Source organism: Mus caroli, chromosome 4 (genome assembly GCF_900094665.2).
Source record: "Mus caroli chromosome 4, CAROLI_EIJ_v1.1, whole genome shotgun sequence".
Classification (NCBI taxonomy): Eukaryota; Metazoa; Chordata; class Mammalia; order Rodentia; family Muridae; genus Mus; species Mus caroli.
The window spans coordinates 121,403,787-121,421,051 of record NC_034573.1 but is presented as its reverse complement, the minus strand read 5'-3'; the positions used below and the strand labels follow the sequence as shown (position 1 = coordinate 121,421,051).

Here is a 17,265-nt window from a genome sequence, read left to right as displayed (position 1 = left end):
GCCAGGGAGCAATCCTGTCGCCGCCGGCACCTGCAGAGAGTGCCAGGCACCTAGACTGCGTTGTTTAATTGTGGAAGGGATCTTTTGCAGATGATAATATTAGTCTGAAAAAGGTAAAATGTGGTGTAAGGTCACAAACCGGCATTATCATTCCACTCTTCCCCAGCACCACCCACGCAGACTCCAGCAAGGGCTTAGCTCTGTGGTTCTCACACCGGCGATGCTTCTTGGGGTATGAAGTCCAGGCATCCCGGGTGCCACTCCCTAAAGTGGATCTGTACAAGGCCATCTGCTCCTTTTATTTCAAGATATGCTCATTTCAAACTTGTATTTGCTGTAGGGGTTTGGGGATGACGGAGTTGTTACATGCTTTTCTTGCACGTGTGAGGACCCGAGTTCAATTCCCAGAACCCATGTAGGGGGTTCATGCTTGTAACCCCAGCACTGGTGAGGTAAAGCCAAGTGGCTCTTCCGGGCTGACCAGCCAGCTTAGCCTAATAGCAAGTGTCATGCCAAAGAGAGACCCTGTCTCCAAGGAGGTGGACAGCTGTCCTGAGAATGGTACTTGAAGTTATTGCCTGGTTTTAAACATGTGCACACATGTACCCTCCCTGCAAGTGCAACACCCCCCACCTGCACATGTGTACATACATACACATGAACATACATATATGTGCATAGCAAAACCTCTATTTGTGTCCTTTGTGTGATAACTTTAAGAGGGGAGGAACTTAATCCTGTGGGCTGTCATCTGACCGCCACGCACATGCAGTGGCACTTGTCCACGTACATGCTCCTCCCTACACACAAAGTAAATTAAAAAATGTAATAATTTTTTTTAAATGAACATGTAGAAACTGTGTGTTCATATGCTTGCTTCAATTAGGGCTGTGTGGGAGTGGAGAGGGGCAAGGTGGTTAGAGCACTGGCCGCTCTCCCAGGGGCTCTGAGTTCAACCCACAGGCGGCTCACAACCATCTCTAGTTCCAGTTCTAGGGAATCTGACGCCCTCTTCTGGCCGCCACAGTTCCTGCATGCACACGGTGCACATGAACGCATGCACATACATTATAAATAATAAAAGAAAACAAATAGGCCTGCATGAGGACAAAGTCAGTTGGATGACCCTGAGCCGGACTTCGCCAAAATGTAACTTTCAAACAAAAGAAGACTAGGCTCCTGGGAAGGGCCCTGGGGGAGGGGTGGATCCTGGGAAGGGACCTGGGGGAGGGGTGGAGGTGCGGGGCTCTGGATCTGATGATGAACTTGTGTTGGGGTGGAGCTTAGGCAAATTGGGTTTGCTGGGAGCAGGGGCCCAAGTAGTTCAGGGTGACCTGTTTCAAGCTCAATTACTTGCTAGGCCTGGTGAGCTGGTCCCTCTGACCTGCTGCGGAGGTAGCTGCTTGGGTCTTGGATAGACATCTGTCCTGAGGGCAGAGAGAGGTTTTTCCTAGGTTTTCATAGTTTGTCACTTTGGAGGGGTTTTGGCTTTTCCCAGGGCAACCATGAGGCTGTCCAGCTGTTATCTTCCAGAGGACAATAGAGGCTTAGAAAGAGCCTTGCTGGCTACTCCCCTGTCTGAGGCTCTGCAGTATGGGCACTGCCAAGAAACTGGCCAGAAATGCACACTTCCAGATCCACCCACATCCTCTGAGCCTAAGTGGGTCTCTGACATTATCCCAGGGATTCCTGTGTACCCAGAATGCCAGACTTCCCTCCTGTTGGTGTGGGGACAGAAACGAATTTTATGACATCTAATCATTGGGATCAATGGCATTTGTTTTGTTTTGTTTTGTTTGTGCTGGGATAGAATCCAGGGTCTCCCACACGCTAGGCATGCATGCTACCCATGAACCTCATCCTCAGCCCAGCCAATCAGTTTTAATTGAGTTCCATTCCTCCATTATTGATACCGACTAATAAGTGCTGTCACTTGTTGGAGCCTGCCAACAGGGACCCAGGTCCATTAGAACTCAACACTCAGGAGGTCTCCTCGAGGCCCAGCTGTTTCCCCACCCCACCCCACCCCTGCTTTTGCTGGGATTAAAGGCGTGTGTGCCACTTTTAGTGACCTTTGAGATGTGGTTAAAAATAACAGCTGCTCATTGTCCTGCATAAAGCCTGGCCCGGTGACAATACTTAACCACATTACTGTTTGTGCCCTCACATCCCCGGAAGGGAAATCTTGTCCCGATCTACCGCATGCAAGAGAAGATGGAGGCCAAGAGGAGGAAGGGGAGTTAGCTTGAGGGCTGCTGGGACTGACCCTGGCAGCAGGGCTCCAGGGCCCTTTGGGTTCTGGAAGCCCAGGGGTCCAGAGGACTTACGTGGAGCTGTGTCGAGGGCCAGGGGTGTAGCTTGGTTTTCTCTCACACCTGCCTCTGTTGTACTTGGTAAATTTTGCACACTGGCTTCCTGGCTGGCTCTTGTCACAGAAAGATGCAGCCTTGGGAGGGACTTTGGGGTCATTAGCTTTGGTGCTACCTTTGGGATGGAGATTGAGGTAGCTCTTGGCTTCTCTTTCCTATAAGACAGAACATAATGCTTAGAACAGTATGGGGCCATCACATGACTCTGGAAGCCCACTGATGCTTGGTCTGAGGGCTCTGGGGATGGAAGATAAGGTAGCTCTTGGCTTCTCTTTCATGGGAGATAGACAGTAGCATTCAGAAAAACAAGGGGCCATCACCCGGTCTCAGGAATACTCTTCATTATCAGTAAAACAGATTTAAAATTTTCATCCAATGGCCCAATGTGAAACCCTCTTTAAGCCCCCATGCCAGCCACAAAAGTTCTGGGTAGCTGAGGTCCTTGGGAAGTGTGCCATCCATTCCGAACACCCTGACAGAAACTGGGCATTCTGCCAACCACGGGTTCTCCCATATCTGGGGTTCGCGGTGGATTATGTTTCTGGGACTGTGGGAGCCAGATAGCATCATCCTGGGTTTCATATGTCCCCAAACCACAGTCATGTTGTTAGCAGATACCTCTCCTGCTTTGAGGGCTCACAGAGAGCCATCCTCTCTAGGGTTCCATAACAAGACCCTGGTGTCTTAGCTCCACTTGTCTCTGCTTTGGGACTGGAAGGACAAGGTCACACCCTCATTCAGAGGCATGAGGGTGGGAGTATCTGCAGGATGCCGCTCCTGGAAGAAGTGGGGTGAGAGGGTTGGCTGAATGGACAGATGTCTGCTCCCCCCGACATTCACTGCATCCCATTCTCCTGTTTCAGGGCTACCACAGGTCAAACCACTTCATAGCCACTCAAGGTACCTGGCCCCTCAGCCTGTGGCACCCTCTCATGATCTGGAATGTCGCCTGCCTGCCTTGCTGACCTGCTCAGCTTCCTGTCTGCCTCCCCATCTGTCTGCCTTTCCATTCCCACTGTCTGCCTGGGTCTCTTGCACGCAACTGTAGCCTTTATCCTCTGTCTGTCTGTGCCTCCCAGTATGATCAATCCATCCCAGCAGCCTGGCTGTGTGTATCTCTGTGGTGATGCATGTGCAAGGAAGGGCCCATCCTCACTGTTATGGAACATGCCTCTTGGTCTGACTGGCCCCCCGGGTCCCCTCTAGTCTCGTCTCTTTTCTGCTACTGCCTCTCTCTCCACCTCTCTTGGAGGTTTGCCCCATGGACCAAGGGTCTACTGTCCACACAGTTCTCTAAGCCTTACTCAGCACACCAGGCTCTGCCCTGCAGGCATGAAGCTGTGCTTGGTGGGGTATATTGGGGGTGAGTGAGAAGCCCCCATTGGGGTTGGGTCCTGGGAGCCTCCCAGTAAGGCTTAATGTCACTGGGCATCATGGTATGCTGGCCATAGGGGATCTTGCTCAGGGACAGGCACCATCTGCGCCCCCAGGGCCAAAGCCTGAGATGATCTACGATTTCTGGCGCATGGTGTGGCAGGAACAGTGTGCAAGCATCGTCATGATCACCAAGCTGGTAGAGGTGGGCAGGGTAAGCGGGGCTGGGGGGTTGGGCTGGGAGCAGGGTGGGCCTCATGGTTGGCTAAGAGCCCAGTGAACCCTGTGCTCTGGGGGCCCCAGGTGAAGTGTTCTCGCTACTGGCCTGAGGACTCAGACATGTATGGGGACATCAAGATCACGCTGGTAAAGACAGAGACACTGGCTGAGTATGTGGTGCGCACCTTTGCCCTGGAGCGGGTAAGTCTCCTCTACACCTCTTCCATGTAGAGCCTATATTGCCCCAGTCTGGGAAGCATGAGGGGACGGAGTGGCCAGCAAGCCCTTCTTGCCAGGAGTATGGCTGAGGGATGGGGTGGTGGCTGAGGGATGGGATGGTGACAGTTCCTGCTGGTCTCCAGTGGGCCTCTGATATGATGAAGATCTGATGACCGCCCTGCATTGTTCCTTGCTGTGTGGGACACTGTGCTGTGGGCCCCTTACACACATTGTCTTAGTTCTAGGAAGCCTTGGATACATGTTTACCATTAGATCCATTGTGCAGATGAGAAAAATAAGGGTCAGAGGTTTCCATATTGTATCAGGGTTCACGTTCCCATTTAGTTACTCTGTAAAATCCTCAGAGGAGGGCTAGCAAAATGGCTTAGTGACTGTACAGGCATGCTGACTTTGGTTCCCAGTGCTCTCTTCTGTTTACACGACAACCCAGGGGCAAGGTGGGTGCTGGACAGCATAGCTTTAAGCATCTGGTGGACTCAGTGTGTGCACTTGTTCAGCCTTGGCAGAGGGGATTCACTGGCCCTTCATTTCCTTACCTGTACAATGGACGTTGCTACCAGCCTTGCCAGAGCCTGGCCTACAGCTGGTGTCCCAGTGCGTGCTGCTGGCAGCTGACTGTCACCACTGTGCTTTCCACAGAGAGGTTACTCAGCCCGGCACGAGGTCCGCCAGTTCCACTTCACAGCATGGCCAGAGCACGGTGTCCCCTACCATGCCACGGGGCTGCTGGCCTTCATCCGGCGTGTGAAGGCTTCCACTCCACCTGATGCCGGGCCCATTGTCATTCACTGCAGGTGGGGACACTGGAGATCCCAAGGAGAGGGGCCCAGGTGTGGGGAGCTGGGCTGGAGTGGAGTAGGTTCACAGTCCCTAAGGAGTTCTGGGCTTGGGTCACCCTGCTTGGAGACAGTTGATAGAAGAGAATGTTTCCCCAAGATTCCATGAGCTTTGGCTCTGAGGTTGGTACCCCACAGAGCCCCTTTACCAGAACTGAGGAATCCTGGAACCTGCAACCCCAGTTCCTGTAGCCTGTCCTGGCTCCTCTGCAGGGACTGCTCCCAACTGGCCATATGCCACATGGCTGTCTTTTGCCCTGTGGCCTCCTGGCTTCTCTCTCTCTCTCTCTCTCTCTCTCTCTCTCTCTCTCTCTCTCTCCTTTCCTGTTCAAATCTCATCAAGACTGAATTTTCAAAAAGATTTATTTATGATGTGACTGCTCTATTTGCACATAAGCCTGCATAACACAAGAGGGCATTGGATCCCATTATAGATGGTTGTGAGCCACCATGTGGTTGCTGGGATTTGAACTCAGGACCTCTGGAAGAGCAGTCAGTGCTCTTAACTGCTGAGCCATCTCTCCAGCCCCAAGACAGCATCTTTTAAGGATGAATTCTAATCGTACAGAAAGTCTATAATGCAAAGTGTAATTCATATCATAAACAACGAATGCTTATTAACTGAGCTCCTAGCTTAATCTTCTCAGATTGAGAGATAGAGCACGGGCTTGGGAGATGGCTGGCTGGTGTCTGCTTCCCAAGCCCAAGCAGCTGAGTTTGATCCCCAGCACCTATATAAAAAGTTGGGTGTGGGGCATGATCTTGTAATCTCGTCCCTGGGGAGACAGAAATAGGAAAATCCCTGTCTCTAACTGGCCAGCCTACCTAGCCTAATCAGGAAACCCCAGGACCCAGGGTGAGACCCCGTCTCAGAAGGAACAATGTGTTCCTGAGGAATGACACTTGATGTTGACCTCTGACCTCTGACATGTTTGTATATACACACACACACACACACACACACACACACACACTTGCTATTGACCACACGCACTCACAGGGCCCAGTTCTGGAATGTACCCTGTCCCCTGAACTTTGTGTGAATTATGTCCCCCAATGTGAGGTCCATCCACACAGCATCACATTCCAGGGTGCATCTGTCCACCTTCTGTTGCTAGGCACCAGAAATGATGGTGCTAGAATAGAATGGCAGCTAAGGATGCTCAGAGGTGCGGGTTCTGTGGACTGTGCGTGGGGACAGAATGGCTGTTTGTGAACACTCAGCCCCAGTGAATGCCGCCCAGGTCTTCCAAAGTGCTTGTGTGACTGAGCTGGGTAGTCTTCAGTAAGGTGCTTGTGTGATTGAGCTGGGTAGTCTTCAGAAAGGTGCTTGTGTGATTGAGCTGAGTAGTCTTCAGTAAGGTGCTTGTGTGATTGAGCTGGGTAGTCTTCAGTATGGTGCTTGTGTGATTGAGCTGGGTAGTCTTCAGTATGGTGCTTGTGTGACTGAGCTGGGTAGTCTTCAGTAAGGTGCTTGTGTGATTGAGCTGGGTAGTCTTCAGTAAGGTGCTTGTGTGATTGAGCTGGGTGGTCTTCAGTATGGTGCTTGTGTGATTGAGCTGGGTAGTCTTCAGTAAGGTGCTTGTGTGATTGAGCTGGGTAGTCTTCAGTAACGCTTTAATGCTTCAGTGGCGCCATATTGAAGCTGGAGTCTTGGTGGCATCCTTCTCAACCCTCCACCCTATCCACATCGCTCCCTGTGCTGAGCACACACACCAACGATGGGTCCGACACAGCCCTGCCCTCGCTGTGCTCCTGGGAGAGTTACAGAGACAGCCACATCCCACATCAATAGGGACTCTGTGGCAAGTGTTTAAACAGAAGGAAGCCATATTGCTCTGAGGGTTTGGAAGAGGGCCTGGGAGTGTTGGAAGCTCCATGGGGATGTGGGTGGGCATGAGTCTGTGGGGTTTTGAAGGATATGCAGGAGTCTGGGCTATCCAGGGGAGAGTGTGCTCCTACACTGAGCTCTGAGCATCACTCTCATCCCACTCCCTGAGTTCCTGTTGCTCCCCTGAGGAAGTCACTTCTATGTCCTCCCATCCTTTCCTGCCTTTTCCTTCCCCATGCCTTGTTCTCTGCTCCCCCCCCCCCCGTGTCTCCTTTGCTCCACAGCCCCTCCTTGTCAGAGTGTCCCTAACTCCTGAGTTTTATAGCTATGGCAGACACCCTGGTCCCTGCTTCTTTTNTGTCTCCTTTGCTCCACAGCCCCTCCTTGTCAGAGTGTCCCTAACTCCTGAGTTTTATAGCTATGGCAGACACCCTGGTCCCTGCTTCTTTTCTTCTCCCTGGTCTTGAGCCCCTGCCCCAAGGCTCTGATGTGGCCCTGGCCTTCCCTTCCCCTCAGTGCAGGCACTGGCCGCACAGGCTGCTACATCGTCCTGGATGTGATGCTGGACATGGCTGAGTGTGAGGGGGTCGTGGACATTTACAACTGCGTGAAGACCCTCTGTTCCCGACGGGTCAACATGATCCAGACAGAGGTTCGGACCTGTCCTGTTCCCGACCTCTTCCCTCCATTTAGGTCTCTGTCATGGAGCCCAGAGCTGAAGTAACATATCTTCAGGGCATCCTAGGCCCCTCCTTCCCTGACCATCTCAGATGTGATAGGGGTTGGGTGGTGGTGAGTGGAGGTGGCAGATGGCGGTGGCTCTTAGGTCTCTCTAAACTTCATTTCAGTGTCCTACAGCAAGGGGAGGTAAAGGGGGTCTAGAGTCACATGTACCAGGGTTTGGGTCCTCGCTAGACCTGGGACCTTGCACTGTCCCTTGCCACTCAGATGATCTGCTGGGAACGTTCCTGGGTGCAGTAGAGATGAGCTGAGGTGATGGTTGAACTCAGCCTGGTCTTCTTTGTCCTTCATCTTCTGCAGAGCTTCCAGTCCCCTTATATTCCTGTCTCCTGTTCCAGGAACAATATATCTTCATCCACGATGCAATCTTGGAGGCCTGCCTGTGTGGGGAGACCACCATCCCTGTCAACGAGTTCAAGGCCACCTACAGGGAGATGATCCGCATTGACCCTCAGAGCAATTCCTCCCAGCTTCGGGAAGAGTTCCAGGTAGGGGGATGAGTATGTGTGTACAGATGTGGGGTGTGTGAGTGTGTGTGTAGGTGTGAGGGTATATGTGTAAAGTTGGGTATGTGTATACAGAGGCATGGTTGTGTGTATGTATATATATGTATATATATATATATATATATATATATATATATATATATATATGAGTGGAGTGAATATGTATGTAAGAGGTATGTGACTTTATATACACATATACACACACATATATACATATATATGTATATGAGTGAGCTGTGTGAGCATATATAGGGTTGGGTGTGTGTATATAGGAGTGGAGTTTGGGGTGTGTGAGTGTGTGTGTGTGTAGGTGTGTGAGTGTGTGTGTAGGTGTGTGAGTGTGTGTGTAGATGTGTGAGTATGTATGTGTAGGTGTGTAAGTATGTGTGTGTAGGTGTGTGAGTATGTGTGTGAAGGTGTGTAAGTATGTGTGTGTAGGTGTGTGAGAGTGTGAGTCCTGGGGGCCTGAGGGTCTGCCTTTCTTCCTCTCCCATTAGTGAGATGACAAATTTGTGCAGCCAAGCAGAGGCACCAGCTTTTTATTTTTATTTCTTAAATGTGGGTTCTGGGGGTTGAACTCTGATCCTCATGCTTGCAAGGCAAATGCTTGAGCAACCGAGCCATCAATCCAATTTGTGCCTCCCTTTTCTAAGAATGCAGTCTCAAGGTAATCCTGCCCCAGCCTAGTGCTGGGATTATAGGCTGGTACGATGATGCCTGGCTTCTGCCTTGGTTCTGGCTTCACACTTGAACCTGCACCTGGCCCGCAGCTGCACCAGGATGCTGTTACTCTTGCTGCCCTGAATGGTCCCAGCAAAACACGAGCCCAGATCCCACACAGCTAGTTAGGTGTCCTGTAACTCACTCTGTAGACCAGGCTGGCCTTGAACTCACAGGAATCATCCTGCCTCTCTGTCTCTACCTCCTGACTGCTGGGACTAAAGGTGTGTGCCACCACCGCTTGGCCCACACATCTATTCTTAAGCCAGGCACTGGGGTTAGAGGAGGAGTCCATGATAGACCCGGATTCTGGTGGTCTGTTTGGGGTGGGGCTAGGCTCATCATGCTGCAGGCTGTTCTCCAAAGGAATCTGTTGATCTCTGGGTACCAGAGACACAGGGGTTCCCTCCACTCCGAGTTTCTAGGTTCCCTCTGCCATATGGCACCTGCTGACTGGCACAGTTTGGAGCCAGCATAGGGTTACCTGGGAAATGTGGCTGGCTGGCGATTCCTGAAGCGGGTATCAGCTTTGGGGATCATGACAGACTTGGGGTCCTGGGAGGGATCCCCAAGAATAAGAGAGAAATTAACTCTTTCGTATCCTAAAACTGAAGGTTTGGTGTAGAGATAGATGTCATAGCCCTGGCTGAGCCTATGTCAGGAGCTCAGGGTTGCATTCTGTCTAGACAGAGCTGTACCTAGGCCTTCTTGGGAAGAGGTGGGACTCAGGCTTGCATCTTTGAGAACGCTGACCATCCAATGCTGACCCTCACTAGGCCGAGCCCTGGTGCACCAGGCTCTTAGTGCCTGCCATGATCTCATTTGCCTTTCTAGGAAGCCCTGTGAAAAAGGCACACCATATTCCCATTTTACAAGTGAGAAAAGTAACTCACTTATCCAAGTCCGCACTGGCTCAGGAAGACAGGCGTTAGTCCCAAAGCTCAATCTAGGCCCTTTGTGGCAGCTTGATTCCCTAACTTCTTTCTCCCTGGGCCTCAGTGTCTCCATCCATAGCCCAGAGTTAATTATCTAACCTAAGGTCCTTTGAGGAGGCCCTGATTGGGCCTGCTCAGTCTCATCTCTCTCTCTGCAGACGCTGAACTCGGTCACACCGCCGCTGGATGTGGAGGAGTGTAGCATCGCCCTACTGCCCCGGAATCGAGACAAGAACCGTAGCATGGATGTGCTGCCGCCAGACCGCTGCCTGCCCTTCCTCATCTCCAGTGATGGGGACCCCAATAACTACATCAATGCAGCACTGACTGACGTGAGAATCCGATACTGCAGTCGCTCTGGAACTCCCCCTCCTGGGAGGGCCCTGGAGTCGATGGAGCATAGCCAAGGCCTCTGGTGGAGGGACATCCCCGCCTCCCTCCCCCTCTCCCCCCCAACCGAGATGCTCATTCAGTGGGACGGGCCCATGAGAGACCTTAGCCCTCTCAGTCTTATACTCTGGACACCCAGTGTTCCATTCCATTTCTGCTATTTCAGTCAGCTTTAGCGAGGGTCTGGATGGTGGGGTTCAGGCAGGGTTGTCTCCAGGACCGGTCCCAGCAGAGCCTGGCATGAGATGAAGGCTTTGGCTGGGGATCCCTGAGGATTTGAGGTCAGGACTTGACACCTGATATTTAGAACCGGAGGAGCCTGTTTTGAGGAGATAGGGCTGTATCTGGCCTACAGTGGTGATTGGATCCCCAGTCCTTATCTAATTGTGACCTGGGGGCCCAGGAACTGGTGAGCAGACCTGTCCCTAGCCCAAGGGTCTTCACCTCCTTGACCAGGCATTGCAAGCAGAGCAGGACATAGGTGCTGGGGCTTGGGACCTTGGGGTGACACCCTTTGAGAAGAGAGCCAGGTCAGGCTCAACGCAACTGGAAGAACTCCACCTAGGGAGGAGAGAGCCCTGTCCCCAAGTTGGTCTGAAGGAGGTAGGGTTTTTGTGGCCTAGTTCCTGGTCCAGAGCCCTTCTGCAGGACAGCACAAGGCACAAGGCACATGGTGAGAGGGACACCTGTCGTTGCCTATGAGCTTCTTGGTGTGAGCTGAAGCTCTGTGTCTGAAGTGACACATGTGAGAGGCTCACAGTCACCATTCCTCAGCCCAGTGCCATCTGTGTGCATGTACTGTGCCCACTGGATTGCTTAGCTGGATGTCTGGGCCTGCTGAAGGATCCTAGGGGGCATCATAGTTTGTCACGGAAGCTTAGGGTTTCATGACATCTTTTCTATCCATGACCTTTCACCTCAGTGTGCTCTCTATGTCCTGGGGGCTGGAGAAGTGACTCCAGTGTCCAGCTAGGAAAGGTCATGGGTGGGAATGGGCTGCTGGTTGGTCTCCCCTGGGTTTCTGAAGCCTTAGATACTTGGTTCCAGCCATGTGTAGTGGGCCTGGCATTCCAGAGGACTGATTTTTAGACACCAATGCGTTGTCTGAGGGAAGGGGTTGGCTGGGGTCCATTTGGGGTGGCCCAGTCTGTAGAAAAGTCTCTGGTCACCCATGTGCGAGTACTGGCTTCTGGGAGGCACTGCTTGGAGCCGTCAAAGGGTCCTTCTGAGTGCCGTTTCCTCTGCAGAGCTACACACGGAGTGCTGCCTTCATCGTGACCCTGCACCCGCTGCAGAGTACCACACCCGACTTTTGGCGGCTGGTCTACGACTACGGGTGCACCTCCATCGTCATGCTGAACCAACTTAACCAGTCCAACTCCGCCTGGGTGAGGCTCGGGGGGCCTCCACTGATGCTGTCCCCAAAGTCATCAGCTTTGCTGTTACACTTCCTCCCAGAGCCTGGCTTTCCTAATCTATAAACAAGGGTTTCATGTGGAACTAACTCAGCTCCCTTTTAACTGAGCACCTGGGACTGTTGTGCACGCTTGATCCCATTTATAGTTGACAGTGGCTTCTGGATAGAGACTGCAGGGGAGAAAAGGAATTAAGACCAACCGAGAAGAGGTGCTTTCTCCAGGGTCACATAGTGGGAGGGGGCAATGCTGTGTTCCCCAACCCACTCAGAATTTCTGCTTCTGCAGTGGTTCCCCCAAACTATCTACCCTGGGACTTTTGAGGTAAAACAAATTCAAGGCTCTTGTTTTCTCTTTGACTTAGAGCAGGCCATGTTACCTCTTTATGCCGAAGCACATATGTGCGTATGTGTGTACCAGAGGGGCCTCCTCTGCTCCTCTCCCATCTCTGGTGCTGTCTATAGAAGCTGAGTGGGGAATGAAGACATGTTTGAGTGTCAGGATCATCTTATCTCTGAGCTGAAGCCAGGCTCAGAGACAGCAAGGAGGAGGCATTGTTGCTTTGGGATAGGTGGAGTGCATGCCTGTCTCTTCCTGGAGGACAGTAGCCATAATGCAGGAGTCCACGCACACATGTATGTGGGATGCAGCTAGCATGTTAGAGGAGGTTTCCAGCCACATAGTCGTGGGGATCACGACGTTGTCTGTGATGAGTTTGTTGTGACCAGTCTGAATGTGCCAGTGCTCTGAGCAGCTGTCCTTGGGTTCTGATGTGTGTGTGTGGTGGAGAGATAGGTCTGCTGCAGGGGAGTCCAGAGCCAGGCACTGAGCCGATCTGGAACCCCCAGAGCTGGCACTGGAGTGGGGACTGGCTCTGTTCCACCCAGCTTCCTCTCTGTGTCCCAGCCCTGCCTGCAGTACTGGCCAGAGCCAGGCCGACAGCAGTATGGGCTCATGGAGGTGGAGTTTGTGTCTGGCACAGCAAACGAGGATTTGGTGTCCCGAGTGTTCCGGGTGCAGAACTCTTCTCGGGTGAGTGTCTCGGCCAAGGGTGGGCGGCCAGGGCTGCCTTTACTGACCTTTCAAGGTCATCGAGGGCTCCTGTGACCTTCGTGCTCATGATTTTCTACCTGGCTGCTGCATCCCCAGCTGCAGGAGGGTCACCTGCTGGTACGGCACTTCCAGTTTCTGCGTTGGTCTGCTTATCGGGACACGCCTGACTCCAGGAAGGCCTTCCTGCACCTGTTGGCTGAGGTGGACAAGTGGCAGGCGGAGAGTGGGGATGGGCGCACCGTGGTGCATTGTCTGTGAGTGCTCCCTGGGAGGGGCTGGGTGGGTGAAGGACAGGAGACTGATGGGGCTCTCAGGGCTAACAGAAAGGAGTCCAGGCTCCAGGGGCTGTCAGAACCCCTCACCCTATGACATTACAGCATGCTTACACTTACTCTTCATTTGTATGTGTGCGTGTGTGAAGAATAGGCATGCACACGGGACAGCCCATGTCTAGATGTCAGAGGACAACTTCATAGAGTTGTTTTCTGTTTCTACCTTTACCCGGGCTCTAGGACTCAAACCCAGGTCACCAGGTTTGTGTGGCAAGTGTCTTTATTCCACTGAGGCATCTTGCTGTCTCTGTATAGCATACTTTAAAAACTTTTAAAAATTACACTTCTTTAATGTGTGTGTGTGTGTGTGTGTGTGTGTGTAGCTCACAGGATAACAGGAACTGCAGGAGTCAGCTCTTTGCTTCCATCATGTAGGTCCTAGGGATTGAACTCAGGCCGTCAGTCTTAGCAGCAAGCACTCTCACTCACTTAGCCCTCCTGTTGGCCCCATGTAGCACACCCCTTATGCCAGCGACATTCTAGTCTTCATGTATGCATGTACACACTCAATGTTCTTTCTCTCTCTAGTGTGTATCCCACTCATTCATTTGCTTATGTGCACCTCCACTCAGAAATGCAGGCCGTCACTCACGCCTGGGTACACTCGCCTCTTTCTCATGAATCTTGTGCTTTGTGAGCCTCCCAGCACCAGCCTGGTTAGTGAGAGACTCGTACAGCAGGAGGCTAGTTAGTCTCCCATTCCCCAGGAGGCTCCTGTTGGGTCACAGGAGCAGAGGGAAGTGGGAGGAGGAAGCTGGGATGCCTGGCCGCTACGGGCTGTGCCTAACGCTTGTGTTTGGCTTGTGTGTCTGCACTGTTGGCTCTGGCTGGTGTTCCCACTTCTCATCTTGCTCTGGGTCTTGTTTGCCTCTGATCTACCCTTCTCTGTCACTTGAAGCGTGGTTGGCTCTTTCCTCTAGGCATCTACAGGCCAGTGCTTCTTGAGGATATCTTGGACACGATACACAGTTCTGGATGCCAGTCTCAACCCTGAACTGTCTTTAACCTTCTGCTCCTAGGTCTAGCTCCTGGGTTCCGCTTCTCATCTCTCATCTCCCTAGCCATGCCTACGTGGCTCTTCAGTGTTACCCCTGCCTTTGGGCTCTCCGACCTTGCCCCTGCCCTTAGATTGCCTAGCTCCACTCCCCACCTCCCCCCCCACCCCAAACCACTTCTGTGTTTCCTTTAGCAACGGGGGTGGCCGCAGTGGCACCTTCTGTGCCTGTGCCACGGTCTTGGAGATGATCCGCTGTCACAGCCTGGTGGATGTTTTCTTTGCTGCCAAAACGCTTCGGAACTACAAGCCCAATATGGTGGAGACCATGGTGAGGAGCCATGTCCCCAGGCACGGCCACTTCAGATCCCCCCAAACAACCCCCCATTGGGTTTCTCAGAACCTATATACTCTTGTCTGGTCCCCAACTTTGGGCCTCCCTTCTAGTCCTGGGTTGTTAGGATGCCTTTCTTATTCCCCTTTTTCTGGAGGGGAGCCCCAGCTCAAGGTGCTCTCTTTCCTCAGGATCAGTACCATTTCTGCTATGACGTGGCCCTGGAGTACCTGGAGGCTCTGGAGTTGAGATAGCAGGCGCCTGACCTGGGGCACCCAGTGAACACCCAGGGCATGGCCCATCATCCCAGACTGATGAGGAGGGCCTGTGGCCCCAACTTTGCTCAGCCATAATTCCACAGGGACAACACTGGAACGGACAGATGCTGCATCATCTTGGTGACCCTCACGGGAAGGCTGCAGGCCAAGGAGAAGCTTTGCAAGACTGTATCAGCCCCACCTCCAGAGGGCCCTGCAGACCTGTGCAGAGAAGCTCGCCTGGGACCAAAATAGCTAGTGCTGGAAAGCCCAGGCCAGGCCCCTCTGCTTCATCACAGTCCTTGGCCAGAAATGAGTGTCTGCAGAGAGCACCCAAGGTTTGCACCCAGTGTGGTCCTTTCTGCACGTGGTGGAGGCTCACTGGGACTTGGCAGGGGCTGAGTCTCAGCTGGCTGAGTCCCCGAGAGTCCTGAAGCTGGAACTCCTCCCTGTCTCGCTGGTGGGACCCGCTGTGCATTCTGCAGCTCCGTTCTCCATCCCACTGCCCCTACAGACCTGGGGTGCTTTGCTCGCTTTCCTCCTGCTTCTGAGCTTTTCCTGCAACAGGACCCGTGCCTCCCTCCTGGGCTCCATCCCTGCCTGGCCCAGTATATGCAGAATGATATACTTCAGCTCCCTCTTCCCTGGCCTTTGGGTCTCCATGGCTCAGTCCTGCTCAGCTTGGGCCTGTGACAATCCACAAGGCTGAATCACAGCCCCTGGGGTTGAGGTCCCTGTGGCTCTTGGTGAAGCTGCCACTGGATCGGGGCAGGCTAGAACAGGGCTGGTGTCAGCTCCTAGAGTACAGAGGAAGAAGGGGTGCTTTGGGATGGAGGACCAGTGCTTTTTTTTTGTTGTTGTTGTTATTTTGTTATTTTTTTGATGGGAGGGTGGGAAGTTCTCTTAATAATGGGGTAGGCCACACCCCCATTTCGTGCCTCAATTTCCCCATCTGTAAACTGTAGATATGACTACTGACCTACCTCACAGGGGGCTGTGGGGAGGTGTAAGGTAATGTTTGTAAAGCGCTTTGTAAATAAATGTGCTCTCTGAATGCCACCCTGTGGCTCTGTGTGTGTGATGGATGCCTGCCCGGGCCAGTGTGGGTCAGAGGCCTAGCTCCTAGGCTTGTTTTGGCTTTTTTATTCACCAAACAGTAGATATATGGACCAGGGCATCACTCAAGAGTCCTCCCGCAGAAGTTGTTCCTGCAACACAGTACTTAACATGAGTACCTTAAGGGAGGACAGGGTTATTCTGGGATACAGCTCAAGGGTACAGTCCACTATAGTGAGTGTTCTCGTTTGGCTTCTGTTGCGATGATAAACACCACGATCAACAGCCATGTGGACAGAAAAGCGTTTATTTCACCTTACAGGTTGCAGTCTATCATGAGTGAAGCCAAGGCAGGAACTCAGAGCAGGACTCGGAGGCAGAAGCCAAGGAGGAGCACTGTTAATTGGCTCACTTCCAGACTCATGTTCAGCATCTTTCTTCCATAGCTCAGGTCCACCAGCCTAGGAATGGTTCTGCCCACAGTGGGCTGGACCCTCTCCCATCAACCATTAAGTAAAACCAGTTCCTTGAAGACAGGAGCACAGGCCAGTGTAGTGATGGAGGGGAGTCTTCAGTTGAAGTTCTGTTTTTCCAGGTGCATCAGGTTGACAACTGGGATTAGTCATTGCAGTGGGGAAGGCTCGGATGGAAGGGGGAGGAGGAGGGGTGGGGAGGGCAGGGCCTCAAGCATCTCTTCACATTGCATTCCAGTCAAGAGGCAGAGAACAGGGACTGAGGAAATCCCTTAATGGGTAAGAGTGGCTTGCTAGGCAAGCATGAGGACCCAAGTTAAAGACCTTAACACCTACATAAAAGTTGGGCATGGCCACACATATCTATAACTCTGGCATTGGACAGTGAAGACAAATGAGTCCTGGGAGTTCACTTGGCTAGCCTAGCCAAAATGGTGAGCTTCAGGTCAGTGGAAGAGGACGTAATGAGGTCAGCAACAGAGGAAGAGACCAGATGTTCTCCTCTGGCCTCTGTGAAGGCACACATGGACGTGTGTTTGTCCCCTAAAATAAAATGATGGATTTTGGTCTCAATTCCTTTTCTTCTCTTTGTTTGGTTCAAGACTCCAGCCTTGGAATGGTACTTCCCACCTCCTCAATTAACTCAATCTAGGTGTGCTTAGAGGCTTGACAAGATTAAGTTTCAGAAGCCATTCCTCAAGCAATGGGCTTCATCATGAGGTTTCAGGCTGTCTGCTATCCCCCAGAGGGGGAGTGGGGTCAATGTCAGCTCTGTTGTTGTAACAGTGGGGGCTCAGCCATCTCATTCAGAGCTTACCTGATGACTTACCTGATGGACTCAGATATGTGTCTGTCTTAGGGTTTCTATTCCTGCACAAACATCATGACCAAGAAGCAGGTTGGGGAGGAAAGGGTTTATTTGGCTTACACTTCTATATTGCTGTTCATCACCAAGGAAGTCAAGACTGGAACTCAAGCAGGTCAGGAAGCAGGAGCTGATGCAGAGGCCATGGAGGAATGTTCTTTACTGGCTTGCTTGTTCTGGCTTGCTCAGCCTGCTCTCTTATAGAACCCAAGACTACCAGCCCAGAGATGGCACCACCCACAAGGGGCCTTTCCCCCTTGATCACTAATTGAGAAAATGCCTTACAGTTGGTTCTCATGGAGGCATTTCCTCAATTGAAGCTCCT

General features: G+C 52.3%; 1 protein-coding gene across 8 annotated transcripts in view; it reads left to right on the top strand.

Annotated features, from left to right (window-relative positions):
• Ptpru (protein tyrosine phosphatase receptor type U) overlaps positions 1-15,605 on the top strand; it is a 71,222-nt gene extending 55,617 nt beyond the window's left edge. For 2 of the 8 annotated variants that reach the window (XM_021161600.1, XM_021161598.1), the window contains 12 exons: positions 3,233-3,269; positions 3,860-3,957; positions 4,047-4,163; positions 4,842-4,996; positions 7,386-7,521; positions 7,949-8,098; positions 9,930-10,103; positions 11,409-11,549; positions 12,483-12,608; positions 12,726-12,883; positions 14,151-14,286; positions 14,481-15,605. In XM_021161600.1, the coding sequence (XP_021017259.1) occupies positions 3,233-3,269; positions 3,860-3,957; positions 4,047-4,163; positions 4,842-4,996; positions 7,386-7,521; positions 7,949-8,098; positions 9,930-10,103; positions 11,409-11,549; positions 12,483-12,608; positions 12,726-12,883; positions 14,151-14,286; positions 14,481-14,543 (1,491 nt within the window). In that variant the 3' untranslated portion in view covers positions 14,544-15,605. Of the gene's footprint in view, positions 1-3,232; positions 3,270-3,820; positions 3,958-4,046; positions 4,164-4,841; positions 4,997-7,385; positions 7,522-7,948; positions 8,099-9,929; positions 10,104-11,408; positions 11,550-12,482; positions 12,609-12,725; positions 12,884-14,150; positions 14,287-14,480 lie in introns of all 8 variants that reach the window. The other 6 variants (XM_029476577.1, XM_029476574.1, XM_021161601.2 and 3 more) reach the window with 5 other exon arrangements.
• The last annotated feature ends 1,660 nt before the right edge of the window (positions 15,606-17,265 follow it).